Below are 19,403 nucleotides of genomic sequence, written 5' to 3'. Positions count from 1 at the left end.
TCAAAAAAATTTGGATTTTTTTTTTGATAATTGGGGAGGAGGGAGCGCTTGTGGGAGGAATCGAATCCACGACCTAACAGTTTACTGCCTAGCGCTTATACCATTTGAGTTATAGCTCATTGGTAAAAAAAAGGCAAATTAGAGTAAATTTGAGAATTTTTCCTACGTCATGTATAATTGTAAAAGGGCTAAAAGTTGAGAATTGGGTGTGTTATTAGGCCTAATATAAATATGTGCGTCTATATCTATATTACTCATTCTTTTCCGTTTAAAAAGAAAGATTTTATTTTTTTATGTTTCATCTAAATTTATATTTATTCTCTTTTCTCTTATTGAAATTAATGACTATACCTCTAGATATAATTCACAAGTTCATCATTAATTGATATAAAATGAAAAATAAATATTAATAATTACCTTTTCATATATACAAAAAATTTATTCATAAAAAAAATATATACAAAAATTTGTATCCATTTAAACATAAATGCTTGTGTCAAGGCATTATGACCCAAATGTTGTTTTTCCTAATTCTCCTAAATCTTTCTTCATCGGATGAGCAATCCTTTGATTACTCTGATTTTTCAAATGCAAAAAGACTTGAAACTAATTGGAGATGCTTCATATCCAATATATAATGTCCCATCACTCACTAGAAAATAAGCATGATATCTCCAGATTTATTAAATTTTCGAGTCGTATATTTTGGCCCATTTTATTTCTGTTTACGAAAAAGCTTCTGAAAATCTATGTTTATAATCTATATATTATTTTAAAAATGTGAATTTGCTATTTTTTATTTCAATATTATCCATTTCAGCATTTCTATTTCCATGCTATCAGAGCATTTTGTTTGGGTGGTAGTTTTAAATTTTCATGTCTATAAATTTTATTCAGTAGAAATTCAATGGTCGGACTTGGTGGGTGCATGACACTCAAAGCACTACATGTCAATATTCATTAGTTGGCTGAAGGTATAAAAAAATTCTCATAGTTTTTTAAAAAGTACAAGATATTTTTTTTAATTTTTTTGAGTATATAAATCGACCATCCAATTTTTTTTTGAACAAAATAATCCTTCTGTCCAAAATTTCTGTTTACTGGTGACGTGGCATATAAGAAAACAAATTTAAAAATATCCTTAATATTTAAAATATTTATCAATTTATACTTATATATTTTTTTAGCACATTTCACCCTTTTATTCATTTAAATATCAATAATTAAATAATTAAAATTAAAACATTTATTAAAATAAATCGAAACACAATTAAACGAATCGAAATCTAATTAAATATTTTGAAATCCGATTAAATCAACCGAAACACAATTAAACTAATCAAAACACATTGAAATCCAATCAAAATTTAATTTTTTTTAATATTTTTAAAAATCTCATCCGGAGGAGATATCTCCGGTCCGGCAGTCTGTTCTTGAAGACCAATTTGGAATGATCCACCAAGTTACGTGGTGGGAACCATTGAGAGAAAAAGAATGTCCATCTCCTCAACATGATGTGGGCTTCAATTTTTACAAAGATGGGAAAATTGGTCATAATCAAACGCAGCATGTGACACAATATGTTCATTTCACCACTTCACAAAGCTTATAACACAATGTTGTATTAGTGAAAGTTAGCTGTATGGTCTCTTCTTGAGGAACAGATCTGCTGGTCTGTTCCTCATGAACAGACCGCCGGAGGCGATTTCTCCGACCGGCAACCGGAGATTTCTCCTCCAAGTGTTGTTTAAAAAAAATTAATTAAATTTTAATTGAGTTTTGATGTATTTAATTAGATTTTCATTCGTTTAATTTGGGTTCGATATTGTTTAATTATTTTAAAAACATCGAATTCAATTTTTTTAAATTGTGTTTTGAAGTGTTTAATTAGGTTTCGATTAATTTAATCGGATTTTAATTGTTTTTTAATTTGATTTTAATTGGTTTTAATTTATAAATTTATTTAATTATAGATATTTAAATAAAAAAGAGAGTGAAAATGGTTAAAAAATTTATAAATATAAAATTGGTTAGTATTTTAAACATTAAGGCTGTTTTTGAACTTTTTTTCTATATGCCACGTTATCAGTTAACTGAGAATTTGGACGGAAGGATTTTTTTGTTCAATTTTAAAAGTTAAAGGGTCGATTTATATCAAAAATAAGTGAAAGAACTGTTTTGTACTTTTAAGAAAAGTTCAGGAGTTTTTTTTTTTTTTTTACCTTCAGCCTTCATAGTTTGTTCTTTGTAGAGCTATTGACCCTTTATTTGGCAATGAGAAGTATTTTTTTCAAACACTACGGTGGATTTATTCAAATTCTTGAATCCTGATTAATTTAGTACAAGCTTTAATAGTTGTTAAAGCGCAAAGAGTCTTATATAATTATTAAAAAAAAATTAGTAGTTTTTTTAAAAGTAAACATAAAATTTTAAATGTTTTTTTTATACAATAATACTCTCATTATTTCAAAACAATTTGGTTAAATTCTTTCGTCTTCCAAATTAAAAGAGGTCCAAATATAATCTCAACGTTTAAAATATTTATCAATTTTTAATTTATAAATTTTTCAATACTTTTTCAAACCTTCTTTCTAATGAGCTATAATTCATTAAAATTCTTGTTAAAAATAATTAAGTTCTAATTAAACCCGATTAAATCAATCTAAACCCAAAACCAACCAAAATCTATTAAATCTAATTAAATCAATCAAAATTTAATTAATTTTTCCAATTTTAGTTGAATTTGTAAATTAACTTTATAATCAGCAAAACTGATTTTTTTGCCTTTTAAAATTTAACTTCTAATATTAGAAAAACCCCAAAAATAACATTTAAAAATTACAAATTATCTAACATTTTTGATAATTAAATGAAATAAAACAAATATGAAGTTAGAAATGACTAGGGGTGTAAATGAACCGAGCCGAGCCGAGCTTTGGAGTGTTCATGTTCGACTCGTTTAGCGAACAAGGTGTTCATGTTTGGTTCATGTTCAGTCGAACTTTAAACAGAGTGTTCATGTTCGGTTCGTTTAAATTTTATAGTGTTCATGTTCGGTTCGTGTTCAGCTCGTGTTCGTTCGTTTAGCCGCTAAACGAACAAGTTCGCGAACGAGCTCGATAAGTACTAAACGAGCTCGTTCACGAACAAGCTCGCGAACAAACTCGATAAGTACTAAACGAGCTCGTTCGCGAGCCCGCTCATTTAGCGGATAAACGAACGAACACAAACTTTTAAACGAACAAACACGAATATGAGCTGAATAAATTAAAAACAATCTAATCGAACTCGTTCACGAATATGAGCTGAATAAATTAGAAATATAATTATACAAATTAATCTAAATATGAATTAGTCCGCGAACACCTAATCGAGTTTCTAACGAGTTTGTTCGTGAACTATATACGAGCTCGTTCACGAACTTGTTTACGAACTCTTAATCGAGCTCGTTCACGAGCTTGTTCATGAACTCTTATTCGAGCTGTTCGCGAACATAAACGAGCCGAACACCACTATGTTCATGTTCAGCTCGTTTATATTAACGAACATAAAATCAAGTTCGAGTTCGGTTCATTTAGAATACGAACGAACATGAACCGAGCTCTTATCAAACCGAACACCGAGCTGCTCGCGACGGCTCGGTTCATTCACACCCCTAGAAATGACCAAAAAAATCAACGAAATTAATAGGTATTGTATTGAGGTGAAAAAATTGAGAAAATAAAATAGATTGAAAAAGGGGCTATAATTACAACAAAATATTGCAATTACAAAAATTAAATCTTTTGGATAAAATTACGACAACCTGTAAAAATTTATTTTACTATTAGCATAATTAGGGCTGAGCAAGAAACGAAACAAATTAAAAAATCAAATCAAATTAAATTAAATTTATTGTTCGGTTCAGTTATTCAGTAAAAGCGGTTTAGTTCGGTTTTTATTTTAGGTAATGGTTGATATTCAGTTTGGTTTAGGTATTTAAAAAATTAATCAAGTTAAAAAAACCAAATAAACTAAATTTTAATATATATATATATATATATATATTAAAAATAATATTCATATACATACATATACATATATTTAAGCGTTTTTTATCTTTATTTTTTAATTATTGTTGATAAATATATTAATAATTTTTATATAACATATATGAATGTTTATTACACTCTAATTATTTAATATTTGAATTAATTTTAATATAAAAAATAAAAATCAAATTTGATTTTAACCGAAGTAAACCGTACCGAACCGAAATTTTCGGTTTGTTCGCCTCCAAACTAAAATTCAGTTTGGTTAGTCGGCTTCGGATAATTCCCAACCGAACCGATGCTCAGCCTAAGCATTATTTTAAAAACAAATAATTTTTAAAAGTCCGATATACAAGTGAAAACGTGGACCCGAAATTGAAGGTCCACCAAGATTTGGCCCATAAAGGCCCAAATAGGAAAAAAAGGGTAATTCAGTATAAGACCCTTCTCTATATTTCTCCCATAATCTGAAACCCTAACACTGCTGCTGTTCATACTCCAAGCTCCATCTCCTCCTACACGCAGCCGCCGGTAACCGTAACTTTTCAATCTCCGTTCTCTTTCTATCACTGTCAATTAAAATAAATTTCTTAATTTGTTTAATTAAGTTTTTCATAAGAATAAAAATCACTTAAACATTCTTAGTAATCTTGTTTTTTTTTTTTAATTTTGGCGTGATCATTGCTGGATTATGTGTTTTTGATGCAAATTGGGAAATGTTATTTAGGGCTAATTTGATAGTTTTGTTGTAAGGTTTACAGTTCGATTTTGCATTTTTGAACATTCTTTAATAGTCTTGTTTTTTTTTTAATTTTGGTGTGCTTATTGCTGATTATGTGTCTTTGATGCAAATTAATAAATGGGGATTTAATATTTAGAGCTAATTTGATTATTTTGTTGTAAAATTTGCAGTTTCTGCAATTTTGAAGAATCCAAAATGGTGAGAATTAGCGTTTTGAATGATGCTCTTAAGAGCATGTATAATGCCGAGAAGAGAGGTAAACGACAGGTTATGATCCGGCCGTCGTCTAAAGTTATCATCAAGTTTCTTATGGTGATGCAGAAGCATGGTAATTTTACTCATATTGTTTTATAAGTATTGGATTTTATCAGGATTTTGTGAGGTTTGCTGCTGATTCTTGTGAAGTGAGTAACCGACTGCTATGCTTTTACAGGGTATATTGGTGAATTTGAGTATGTTGATGACCACAGATCTGGAAAAATTGTGGTGGAACTTAACGGGAGGCTGAACAAATGTGGTGTCATCAGTCCTCGTTTTGATGTTGGAGTCAAAGAGATTGAAGGATGGACTGCTAGGCTGCTTCCGTCAAGACAGGTGAGCTCTTCAATGCAAACTACTTACTGTTTACACCGAACCCATTAGTATTTTAATGGATCACTATTGGATAGATGTTAATTTGGTCCATAGGTTTAATATGTGACACATATGATACACATAGGGGGGGGGTGCAAAAACCTACAGAAACATATTTTTCAAACCAAATCGAACCGAGTTAGTGGGTAAGTGTTGAACTTGGAGAGTCTGCAGGGATGGGTTTGAATGTTGCCTTCAGCAATTCTGTTGAATTTTATCGTTCTTCTTTTAAAAAGTGAAAAACAACCACATTATCTCTCTCTTGTTTCGAACCCGTGATGAGACGTGAGGTTCCTTACCCTGTTTCACCATGTCAAGAGTGCGATTTCAGTTTTCAGTATATGTATAATATATATCAGTTACCGACTGAATGGAACTAATTTACCTCCTTCATTTTGAAAGCTCTAAAACCTATCAGTTTTGGTTTTTATGGTAGAACCGGAGGATGCAAACTCCTAGATACGCACCCATTTTGGTTGGCTGTTAGCACTATTGAATTTTCCATGTTTTAGTCCTTTTTGCAGAAGTTAACTAACCATATGTTATTGCTATTGATGCATTGGTGTAATATCATTTTGTTGTTTAAATTCAATTTGATTTCTGTTTATTTTGTTAGTTTTAGTGTTCTTGAGCTAAAACACTTTGCATGCTACGCAATCTTTGTAGATATGGTTACTCTTCATTTTTGGCTCTTTCCCGAGTAATCCATAATTTATTTAACAAATTTTTACAGTTTGGCTATATTGTGCTGACAACATCCGCTGGTATCATGGATCATGAAGAAGCTAGGAGAAAGAACGTTGGAGGCAAAGTCCTCGGTTTCTTTTATTGATAAGTGCTTTCGGGGATAATTTTTGGCCTACTTCTTTACAGTGTTTGTGTTTTTACTATTTTGTACTTGAGGTAATCCTTTGTTTTACCATTTGAGATTATGCCAAGTACCATTTGAGATTTTGAGTAGTTTAAATCTTGATTTTAGATTATGTTTTAAGTCCCATTTGAGATTTGAGTAGAAAATTTTTCCTGTTAATTCTTTTTCTATTGCATTATCTTTTTTGAGGTTTGGATGAATTTTACACATGCAAAATTTTATTTCTTGTCGGATTTTGCCTCTCATCAATATAAGGTGAGGATTGTTTCATCGGAAGTTGATAACGATCAACTTGAATCCCTGCCTGCTTGCTTAGACTGCTCCAATCTATTTCTTTGTCACTGGACGATTGTGTGATTTTGTATTGTTATTCAATATGAAGTCTTATGACATTACTTCAATATTTTCTGGCATGAGTGGATGTTAACTTTAGGGGTGTGACTTAGTCGAGTTGAGTAGAAACATTGTTAGGTTCGAGCTTGACTCGACTCTAATATCTAAAGCTTGAACTCGATCAAGTTTACTTTATGAGCTTGAGCTCAATGTCAGTTTGAATATGCAAGATTTGAGCTTGATTCGACTCGATTATTATTTAAATATTTAAAAATCTAAATTTAATATAAAATAAAGATATCATTATGTATATATAATTATAAAAGATAAATTTAATCAATTATAGCTCTTGCAAGCTTATCGAGTCAGAGTTTTTTGAATTTCAAACTTGACTTTGTAGTTAACTTGAGTAGTTCTAACTTGAGAAATATCATTCGAGTCGATTTTGAGTCGGTTAAACCGCCCTACTTGATTATATGCCTAGCACAGCGTGCTGTAATGGTTCTGCCACCACCTTGTCTATTTCATTCTATCTTTTGAAGAAAGATCTCATTGATGAAATCATTCTGATTTGACGGTACCATTCAATCTGGATGGATTCATAGGACATTTTTGTTATTATTTTAATATGTATTTATATTAAAAGTAAAATATACATGGAGATGTTGATACTTGAAACCAGAACCTGCTATATTTTGTTGGTGAAACGGAAAACACATAAAAATAAAAATGAAATACTTGTTCTTTTATTTTTTAAGATTTAAATTTTATGGAATTACTTTTACATCAAATAAATATCATGGAATTAATTCATGAACCAAATACAGCCATTGCTATAACGTATATGATTTCATATAATACATATAGATTATATATTTACTTTGTAAATTTGATTACCAAGTTTCTATAATTAGCATTCATGTGGTTTCAAGTGAAGTAATAACATCTCCTTGATTATTTTGCATTTGTAATAGGAAGGCCATTATTTCCAAATTTGGAGAAAAGGTCAGTTTAAGTTATAGTTTTTTTTAAAGTCAAAATGCAAATCTTCAGCATTGAATGAGCCACTCATATCATCCGCTGACGAGTTAAGTTATGAATTTAAGACTCAACCTCCCCCTAAAATCTGTGATTAAGAAACTGGACCATACCGGCCGGTTGAACTAGTTGAACCAGCCAGCGGTTCAGTACGGTACAACTGACTTTTAAAATTAAAAATCTGGCCCGATCGGATTTGAACTGAACCGGCAGTTAAACTAGCAGTTGGACTATAAACAGTATCCAATTTTTTTTATGTATAATTGACCTGTATATTTTCTATAACTTTGGTGTTGCTCTTGAGTTTCTTTCGAGTTTCGAAATAAAACATTCCAATTTTACTATGCCTCTGATCATCCCAAATAAGGCTTCTTTTTTCACAATTCTCTTATTTTATTAGTCTCTGATGCAACTTCAATATCCTTCAGCTTCAACACCTTTAATGAAACTAATATTAATCCGTTTGTTGCTGTGGAGTTTGATGTTCTTCACAATCCTTGGGATGATATAGGTGGTCCTCATGTAGGCATAGACATCAACTCGCTGAGATCGTCGAATAGTTCGGTGTGGGATCCTTATTTGAACGGGAGAACGATGGGTGCTGGAATTAGTTACGATTTCATTTCCAAAAATCTGTGCGTTTCTCACACAAAATTTTCGGAAAATATCGATTACCGACAGGAATTATGCTATGAAGTTGACCTTAGAGATTACTTGCCCGAATGGGCAACCGTTGGTTTCTCAGCTGCAACAGGGTCTTCTTCAGAGTTCCATGCCATTCATTCCTGGTCTTTCAATGCAACTCTTCGAACTTTGCAGCAAGCTACTAGATCGACTACCATGCGCCGACTACTCTAGTTCAGTTCAAGCACATGAGCTCATATCACCTGAGCCTAAAGATGATTGAAATATTTATGTTCTATACTTGAATTCGTGTACAGAATAAAGGCCTAATGTGCTTTGTCTATTCCTTTCTCTTCTTCAACAATATAACATGGAATAAAAATCTCAGACTAAAATTGAATTGATCGAGACGAACATAAAATTGGTTAGAATTATGAAAGTCAAAAGAAAAAAAATATGTTCTCATCCATTAGGCTTATAATCAATACATATATTCTCTGAATAAGAAAATAGATTTACAGCTTATATAACTCAACTTTACAGCTTGAATGAAGATCTAATTAATCTATCTATCTATCTATCTATCTATCTATCTATCTATAATCTATATCTATCTATCTATCTATAATCTATCTATCTATAACTATCTATCTATGACTATCTTATATGTGGGAAGGGGGGGACAGGCAAAATTACGTTAATAGGTTTCATTAAGGGTACATGTATTATTAAAAATTAAAGTTAATAAGAATTTAACTCCAACTTATATTAGAATTTAATTTCAATTATTGAGAAATAAAAAATATAGAAGTTCAATGTAGCACAACTACAAAAAGAACAGCTACAAAATTATACGAAACTGTTTTTAAAGGGATTTAGATGTTAAATAGGACTCAAACAATAACTTTCAAATGATTGTAGGCAAACGAGATTTAATACGTAAGGCCCATTATTTGAAAGTTGTTTATAGTATGGATATGGAATGCTAAGCCCCTTATGAGTGCGTTCATAGCCCAGCATCCAAATTGTATGATTTCACTCTAACTAGATTTGTAAATGGTATTATAATTAAATTAATAAATATTCTATTTTCATAAAAACTATTTTGAAGCATAGGTACATTAAAATAGACATGGACCAAATATCACTACGTAATTGGTATTCTTCAGCAATTCATTGTCCAATTTTTATTCACAATGAGATATATTAATTTAATTAATTATTAAGAATAGTATAAATCAGTAATTAAAATATATCAAAAAGTTAGTATTTAACTATAACATTGATCATTATATAACATATAGCTAACTATAACATTAATCTTAATTAATATTAATACATACAACGGGTCATATGAATGTCGTCGTGTGTGTAGCAAGTGATAATAATAAATTAATATTATATATATAACGGGTCATATCAATATCACGAACGTGATATAATTTATATTTAAATGAAAATAATGTATAACAATCTATTTAATAAAATTAGTATTTTATTAATATTTAAATTAAATTTAAATAACGGGTCATGTAAATGTCGCTCACGTGCGTAGCACGTGGCGAAACGCTAGTAACTATACTATATGTGGGAAGGGGGGGGGGGACAGGCAAAATTACCGTAATAGGTTTCATTAAGGGTATAATTTATAATTGAAAAATAAAGCTAATAAAATTAATTTATATCTAATTTTAATAAAATAACGTGTTTTGAGTTGTAATTGTCACATAAAATACTACCTCTTTAATTCTAAGATAGAGTCAAATAGGAGTTTGAAATTATATAGGAATTTAACTTTAATTAAAGAAATACGTATATAATTTCATTGCTTGAAAATTATCATTGATCAAATGGTGACTTTAATTTTGCTTCAATTGTGTAGTTCAACGGCTGTGTTGCCTTTTGCAAATACTCATTCCTTTTCCAACTTTTATTTATTTCCAAGGTAAAGGTATGTTAGTTTTTATCCACATTAATATTATCTCATATTATGTCAGTTTAAATTTTAAATTCTAATTGATTTGCAAACTCGAACAGAGATTGGTGTAAAAGGAATATAATTTATTATTGACATTAACATTATCTTTTATTATGTTAGTTTAATTTTGAATTTTTGATTAATTTTATAAACTCTGTTTGGTTGCCACAAAATATTGTAGTTTTGATAGGCAGTATGGTGTTTATTCTCGGAAATATGTTTAATATCAAAAAGTGTTCTAATAAAAAAATATTGACCAAATCTACCTTCATTATTTGCTTTGTCATATATTCAAGTTTAACAGTTATACATTCATTTTTAATTTTATTAAAATACTATAATCATAGATGATATAGTTGTTCCCTAAAAAAATGATATAGTTTGACTGTTGTCCTACAAAATTTTGATCAAGTTATTTCCTCACAACCCCGAACCAAATAAATAATTAAATTATTAACAATAGATTACTAATTTTTATTTTTATTATAGATTTAAATAAAAATATATCTATTATATTCTATTTTTTTATTAATTTTTCTTCATTATGATGACATTCTTTATTCAGATTATTCTATTTAAATTATTTATAAGCATTTACCTTATTTAAAGAGTTTAGTTCCAATAGATGTCTAATTGTATTGAGAAAAGATAAATTAAAGAAAAAAATTATTCCAATAGAAGTATAATTGTAATAGAGAAATTAAATTAAAAAGGAATTTAATATCAATATAATAATAGTACAATAAAAGAATAATACAAGTTAACAGTTTGATTCTGAAAAGACAATAATGTATCAAGCATATATGATTTGAAGTAAAAACGCATAGCTATTCCTATATGCATCGACCAATTAACCTATGGTACTATATCAATTTCGTATATAAATACAAATAATATAGTTTTCATAAATACAAATTTAAAAATATCCAGATTATAAAATTATTTTTGTATTATCTCTTTATTAATACTAAACACCTTATATGAAGGCATATAAATGAGGAGTCCTACATCTAATTAAAGTCAAAAAGGATGGCAAACACTAAAAATTAACTCTATCTATTTTCATGAAATAAATCTTTTATAGCTAAGAACTTTATTGTTATGTGTACTCTAATATAGTGACGAGCAAAAAATAATTAATAATTTAATAACTCTAAAGTGTAGATGAGTTGATAAGACGTTCTTCTGATTTAAGTGAGATCGCGGATTCGAACCATACTCATATATGCATTCAAAATTTGAGGTAAGAGTCTGCTTTCCGCAAGAGACCTACACTACTCAAGTGAGAATTAGTCTGAATGTGGAGAAAGGTTTCAAGGTGACGTCTTATAGTTGAGATCCGTTCAGAAAATCTCATGGATCATATAACAAAAAATATTAATAATTTAATCTATTTTATTATTATTATTAAACTTGAAAAGTTTTTATCTCTATTTAATAAAAGTTAATACCTTAATTAATTAAGTTTGAGTAGTTAACTAAAATAATTAACTAAATGTATATTATTCATTCAAATTTTTAAAGAACGGGACATATAGTCTATATCTATTTGGGGTGGGGGTGGGGGGTGGGGGTTTTCAATATTAAAGGTATAATTTATAATTGAAAAATAAATCTAATAAAATAAATTTATATATTATAATATAATATAAAAATAATTATTAAAGATACAAACTCTATTTAATAATATGTATTTATATATATACAATGAAAATAGTTTATAATAATGTATTTGAAATAAATTGTTTATTTACAATATTTTAATTAATATTTAATTTAAATAACGGGTCATATAAATACCGCTCACGTGCGTAGCACGTGGCGAAATGCTAGTAACTATCTTATATGTGGGAGGGGGGGGGGGGACAGGCAAAATTACAATATTAGCCGTTACTAATTAAAATAATTACGAAGTTAAGTACAAATCTAATTCTAATAAAAAAATAACTCAATTTTATAAAGCAAATGTAGAATTAATTAGAAGTCAAATTCTATTAGGAATGTTATTTTAATTAAAGAACTCTAATTATTATAGTAAAATAGTCTAATTGCCGTAATTGCCGAAATTGTATTCTAGCAAAAGATCTTAGCCCGATTATAGTGAATGAAAGGAGATAATGACCAACTATTACAATATTAGCCGTTACTAATTAAAATAATTACGAAGTTAAGTACAAATCTAATTCTAATAAAAAAATAACTCAATTTTATAAAGCAAATGTAGAATTAATTAGAAGTCAAATTCTATTAGGAATGTTATTTTAATTAAAGAACTCTAATTATTATAGTAAAATAGTCTAATTGCCGTAATTGCCGAAATTGTATTCTAGCAAAAGATCTTAGCCCGATTATAGTGAATGAAAGGAGATAATGACCAACTATTAATGTATTTCATACAAATAGAAACTCTTTAATATAAGAGTTTGAGTTATAAAAAAAAAGCATTGAAAATACATGAGATTGAGTTATATAATAAGTGCATTAAACAATATAAATCTAAAGTATTGTGTTGTTAATTCAGCATTAATTCATCTCATATAAATCTAAAGTATTGTGTTGTTAATTCAGCATTAATTCATCTCATAGGCTCGCTAATTATATGATATCGTTTCAACTTGATTGCAAGGTTAGATTTTCTAAATATCTATTAGTTTAATTTTTCTGAGTATTCAATTTTAAAAATATATATTTAATATTGTGGTGATTGAATTTTTTTGATAATGTGTAGTGTTCTTAAAGAATTTATTGCTTCGAGAGTTAGTGACAACACTGATATTGGCTCGGCTGAAAAAATTGTTGCCTCAGTTTATAAAATTATATGCAACTTTAATGGTGGTTGTTTATAAAATTATTGATTTAGAAGAATTAAACAAAAATGGACCGATCAACATTAACAATTCTTTGTCAAAAAAACAGTAACAATCATATATTAATTTATGTATATTAGTGATGATTGTTTGTTGTGGTTCAATAAATTATCCTTCAATAATTAAAATACATGTAAAATTAAAATTTAGTAAATTAAAATTGTCTTCCATAAATTTATTTATTTAAGTAACCATGGATTGTTTAATTGCAAATAAAAATTTAATAATATAAATTAATTATGAGTTTTTTTTTAAAAGAATCGAAATACTTACACATATATAATTTTATTGCTTCCTCAACAACAAATTCATGCAAAAAAATCATATGTAATTTAAAACACATATGTACATTTTTCCGTTCAAATGATATTTCTGCAACAAATAGGACTAAGTGATTAAATTTGAAAGTTCTAGGACTCTATTTGAAAGACTTTATTAAATAGAACTTTAAATATTTAATTTTAACATAAAAAATTATAAAATAAATACGAATATGTCCTTAAAATTCTAACAAAATTGTTTTACTCAGTATAAAACTAGAATTGTGATTTTTAATACACACTGATTTAACTATCAAACTAGACAATTACAATCCTAATAAAATATAAATAATAATAATATATTACTAAAATAAAATAAATAAAAATATATAATTATATAACGGGTCATATGAATATCGTTCACGTGCGTATATAAATGTGAAGGGAGGGACAGACAAAATTACGATATTAGTTTTTAATAATTAATTAAATAATAAATAAAAAGCTTTAGTACCATTGGAATTCTGAACAATGTAAACTTCTAATCAAAGCAAACTTCAAGTATATCAATTTATAAATATAAATCATATACGAAGAAAAAGTCACGACTAACACTGATTTATCATGCCTGATGTCCTTTATATACTTTTATGTATTTTTTTGGGTGTGTTGAGGCACTCACTTAATTATAATAACTCACGGACTTAAATCGATGTAGGTATCATTATAAAATTAATCTTTAATACAAAAAACAATTATATATATATATATATATATATATATATATATATATATATAAATATAAATATATATATAATTTACTGCAAACTAAATATTTTATTTAATATTTATATAACGGGTCATATAAAATCACTCACGTGCTACGATTTCAACTAAAATAAAAATCTAATTTATAATAGTATATTAAAAACTAAGAAATTAAATTTTATAATTTAGCTAATATTTAATAAATATAACGGGTCATGTAAATGCCGCTCACGTGCGTAGCACGTGGCGAAACGCTAGTCTATCTATAACTATCTTATATGTGGGAAGGGGGAGGGGACATGCAAAATTACGCTAATAGGCTTTATTAAGGGTATAATTTATAATTGAAAAGATAAAATAATTAGAAATATAAGAATTTTATTGAGAATTGTATAGATTAGCTAAAACAACGAATAAAAACGTGCAGGTAGTTGAGAATTGTGTAGGGTTAGAGTCTTAATGAAACTGAAATGCAAACTCTCTCTTTCTTTTTAAAAACCCTAGCCGCAACAAGAGGGAGGTGATTTTGGCCATTTTTTGGTTCAAAATCACCTCCCTACCTTCTCGTTTTCTGTTCAAATCTCGTATTTAGTTTATTTTGCGTCAATAATCACAGATCTGTGATCTGTTGGTATTTTTATTTCTTCCTTTATGGATGTTTTGTCTTCCTTTGTGGAGTTCTGGTTCTTACCCTTTATGGGTTTTGCTATTTTTTTGATGGAATTATCTACGGAGTGTAGATCTGAAGTGCTATCAGTAGAAATCTTATTTTTAATATTCTCTCAATCGGACTCATTCAAAGACCAAAGAGTCGATTTGTGGTTTAAAATAACCTTCGAGTGGAGCGGACGGATCGCCGAGTTGTATATTCAAAGAGCTCCGTCAATGCGATTGAAGAAATTAGATATACTTTTCTGTTATTTTACTGATATTCTCTTATTGTACTGCTTGAATGTATTGATTTATTCAATATATGATCAAGTTGTATTTTTATTTCTCTATTAATGAAATTTTCATTATTCTCAAAAAAAAAAAGAAACTGAAATGCTATTCTAATAACAATATAATTAAGATAAAAATACATAGTAAACAAATGTTAGTATTTTAATAGGAAACCACCAACTCTTAATCATCAAATTCTATTTCAAATTTTCACTGCCGAAATTTATAAACATTATATTATTATTAGAAGTTAGTATTTAAATAGATAACTACTTGAAAAGGGATTGCTCCTATATATATGTGTATTCTTAAAAAATATTTATTAACACAATCATTTGATATTTCAAATTTGTTATACAATAAAAAAAAAGTCAATAAAAATCACGTTTGGAAGTAACAAAGAATAAAAATATGGATTCTCTACAAATTGATACAATTGAAAGTGAAATTTCAAATGGAAGTGAAATTAATAGTTGATATTGAGGTAATTCTTTTTACATATATATATAGACGATTTTTGGTTTTATTAAATTTATTTGGTTAAAATTTTATATATTATAATTTTATTGATTGTAATTACAATTTATATGTCTGTATAATGCAAGTTATTATCAAATTATTAACATAATTTTATATGTCTGTTTATTGAATGCTTAAACCATAAGCTTGATAGAGCATATATTCCCCTAAAAATAAGCAATTTTGACAATAATAATACACCGAATAAGTGGGTTTATGAAATTATCTATATTTTTCTTGTTAAATTTGCTCCAATCACCAATATATACTAAAACATGTTTATTTTATTTTAAAACATGTTTATTTTGTTTTAATTTGTAAATCTATTGCTCTCTTGTGTGTGTGTTTATATATAAAGTTACTCATATAAATATTGCTTACATGCTACAATTATTATTTAAATTAAAATATTTTATAATAATTTATTTATAGATAAACATTTTATTTAATAATTTAATTAATATTAAAATTAAATAACGGGTCATATTATTACCAGTCACGTGCGTAACGCGTACTACCAATCACAATTCATTAACAACTAAACTATTTTATTTAATATTTTAATTATTATTAAATATACAACGGATCATATGAATGTCGCTCACGTGCGTAGCACGTGGCGAATGTGGGAAGGGGGGGGGACAGGCAAAATTACGATAATAGTCTTTTATAATTAAAAAAATTACAATGTTAATACAAGTTTAATTCTAATAACATCTGCATTAAATATAAAAAAATTACTATTAGAAAATATAAAAAGATTACTATTAGAAAATATAAAACTAAAAACAGTTAACTAATACAAATATAACTACGGCAAAAATAGATTATAGATAGAAGCAATCTTCAGTAGATTAGTTAGTACTTTATTCAAATTCTAATTAGTTAGTGCTTTATTCAAATTCTAAGACTAATTCTTATTAAAGAGATATTGTAGCAAACACAGAAAAACGTTGGAATAAAACAAGCAAAGCTTAATTTTGATTGGAGTTTAGTTTTGATCATATTTTTGACAAAGGTCTCTTTTCACCCTAAATATGACAACAGATGTAAAAAAGTGTATAAAAATATCACATGATGGCTTATAAAAAAATTGCGGCTTAGTCAATTTGAAGGTATTAAAAGATATATATTCAGATATTTTTAATTTATTAATAATAGATCACTTGAACTAAATACTATTCATGTACTATAATTTCGTTTAAATAAAACATAATAATAATAACATATAACAAAATATTCCTCAAAAAAAAAAAATAACATATAACAAAATAAAAATATTTAAAAGTTTAATTTAAATAAAATAATATAATTAGAATATAGGAATATTAATTTAAATAAAGAAGTAACAAGTTAAGTATAAGTACAATTCTAATAAACTAAATCCATTACAAGAATAAGAGTACATGATAAGATCAAATTGACAAAAAAAAAAACGAATTCAATTTTAATATAAATTATATAAATTGGTTAGTATAGTTTTACTAAAAATCTAAATCTAAAGTGAGAAATTATATAGTTGTTTATTTTTTATAGGAGTTATCTTTGTTTTTATATTAATGAACTATGTTTAATATGGTTTCACTATTGCTAAGAAACCGTTAATCTACTTGACGAAGACCATGCTTCGACGTTTTATGGCGAGCACTTTTCAAGAAGCTTTTTTCCAAATCTTATAAATTACTCCTTCAAATTGACAAGGTATTTTCAGTTCTGTTTTTGTTGATTGATAATTTGGTCTGATTCCATTACAATTTTAAAGTTACATTAAGCTACATAGGTTAGAAGCAAATTATAGTTATGAATTATATAGTTTAGGTACATGGTAAATTGGTAATGAATTGTGTGCTTTTCAATTCATGTTGTACGATCATATTTGATTCTATAATTATAATGTACTTGTTATTAATGTTTCAGTTTCTTATTTTGTTTACCTTTTAATTTTAGCATCCAGCTATGACTAATCGCTCCAGCTCATTTTAAATCCGCTTTCTGATTTCGTTATCTTTCGCAATCAGGTAAATAGCTAACTTAGGGTTTCAATCTGATTATTCGTCGCTAATTCTCTATCAAAGATTCTGAAATTAATTGTAATTTGTAATTTATAATTTTTATGAGTTGAAGTTTTGTATCGGCGTATTTATATGCTAAGTATTTATATTATGAAAATGTAGGTCTTTAAGCAATGAAATTTGAATATGAGTCTATCAGGAGTTTCGAGCAAATTATAGAAATTCAAAAAGTTAAGTACTAATCAAATTAATCTTAATAATTAATATAAATATAGACTATACAAAAGAAAGATGTAACGGGTCATATTAATGTCACTCACGTGCGTAGCACGTGGCGAAAAACTAGTACTATATATAAAAGCACGGATGGAGGGGGGGACAGGCAAATTTACCAAATTACCCTTTTAAATTTATTATTAAATAAAGGTTTTATAGTCATTAACTAATTAGTAATTTAATTAATCACTAAAGACATATTATAATTAGAATTTTAATTAAAATAGGATTGTATCATAATAGCTACAATGTCTCCAAATTAGTTGGGATATCAAACTTTTAGTTCTAAACAAATCAAAATTCTACGTTAGTCAATATATATACTATTATTTTAATTTATATTTAATCAATTTTATAGATACAATTATAAAATTTACTGAGTTGTATAAAGACAACCCGCCATTTATGTTTTAGATTCTAATTAAGAAGTTATTACACAAAATTTTCTATGGTTAAAAAAACATATGTTCCCACAATTTTGTAGCCGTTTCCGCATACCATGGCAGTTTAAGGAAGGCAAGTGCTTGGTGTAATTTCAATAAACTCACCTATAGGCAATAATATTGAAGTATAGTTAAAAATATTGCCAGCAACACCATACTAGGAAATAGGGATATCAAACTTTTGATTTGATTAAACTACAAATTAAAATTGCCCAATCCTTATTGTTTATGTAACATTTAAATTGATGGGTTAGGATAAAAATCAAAACTAATTCATACTAATAATTATTAATTTAAAATAAACAAACAAGATTAAGTGATATAAAATTTTAAAAAATTTCCTAACTAAAAAGTAATTAATTACTATTTAGGATAAAAAGAAAGACAAATAGATATTAATAATTATGCATATAATTATTAAAGATATATTATGATTAGAATCCTTAGATATGCAATTTGTTTTTAAAAATAGATTCTATTTAGAAGAAAAAAAGACAATAAAATAAAAATATTAGAGGCTTAATTATCGAAAAAAATTATATTATTCAACTTTAAGAGAAAATCTAACTAACTTTAACATTTATTATAATTTTAAAATATATAAATATAATTATAACGAACCAAAAGCTTGACTTGAGTAAATGAACAAAAATTAACTTATTTTTATATTTATTTGCTTAACTAAGTATAATTTATTATATTATAATGTTTTTATTTACGTTGCTCCTTATGTTTGTTAAGAACATATGTCTATTCAAGTGAAATGGTAGACCGTTTACAAGTTATATCACTAGCTTCAATGGAGTGTAAGTTGTTGACGCTGAATTCAAAAAAATTGAAAATTATTATTTTATAAGTTCAAATAATTAATATTTTTTATTTTGTAATATGATATATAATTAGAAATTTAATTATTAGTTAAAATACTAAATTATTAAATTATTAATTTAAATATTAAATAAGATATATTATTAATTTAATATTAATTCTACATAATAATGAAAATAATTAATGCATACATTAACGAGTCAAGTTACGAGCCACGTGCATAGCACGTAATGCGAAA

At 27.1% G+C, this 19,403-nt stretch overlaps 2 protein-coding genes across 3 annotated transcripts; both read left to right on the top strand.

Moving 5' to 3' along the window:
• Positions 1 to 4,453: 4,453 nt before the first annotated feature.
• On the top strand, positions 4,454 to 6,436 carry LOC126659883 (40S ribosomal protein S15a-1). Of its 2 annotated transcripts, none has more exons than XM_050353205.2 (4): positions 4,454 to 4,562; positions 4,944 to 5,101; positions 5,207 to 5,367; positions 6,140 to 6,436. In XM_050353205.2, the coding sequence occupies exons 2-4, from the start codon at positions 4,969 to 4,971 to the stop codon at positions 6,236 to 6,238; spliced, it is 393 nt and encodes a 130-aa protein (XP_050209162.1). In that variant the 5' UTR covers positions 4,454 to 4,562; positions 4,944 to 4,968; the 3' UTR covers positions 6,239 to 6,436. The 2 variants fall into 2 exon arrangements, with proteins under 2 accessions (XP_050209162.1, XP_050209163.1); XM_050353206.2 differs by having other exon boundaries at positions 4,501 to 4,568.
• Positions 6,437 to 7,409: 973 nt separating this feature from the next.
• On the top strand, positions 7,410 to 8,506 carry LOC126661466 (alpha-methyl-mannoside-specific lectin-like). Its single transcript, XM_050355319.1, has 2 exons — positions 7,410 to 7,450; positions 8,077 to 8,506. The coding sequence occupies exons 1-2, from the start codon at positions 7,410 to 7,412 to the stop codon at positions 8,504 to 8,506; spliced, it is 471 nt and encodes a 156-aa protein (XP_050211276.1).
• Positions 8,507 to 19,403: the final 10,897 nt, after the last annotated feature.

This window comes from Mercurialis annua, linkage group LG8, assembly GCF_937616625.2.
Source record: "Mercurialis annua linkage group LG8, ddMerAnnu1.2, whole genome shotgun sequence".
NCBI lineage: Eukaryota > Viridiplantae > Streptophyta > Magnoliopsida > Malpighiales > Euphorbiaceae > Mercurialis > Mercurialis annua.
The sequence above is the reverse complement of the archived record's forward strand: the minus strand, read 5'-3'. Positions and strand labels throughout refer to the sequence as shown.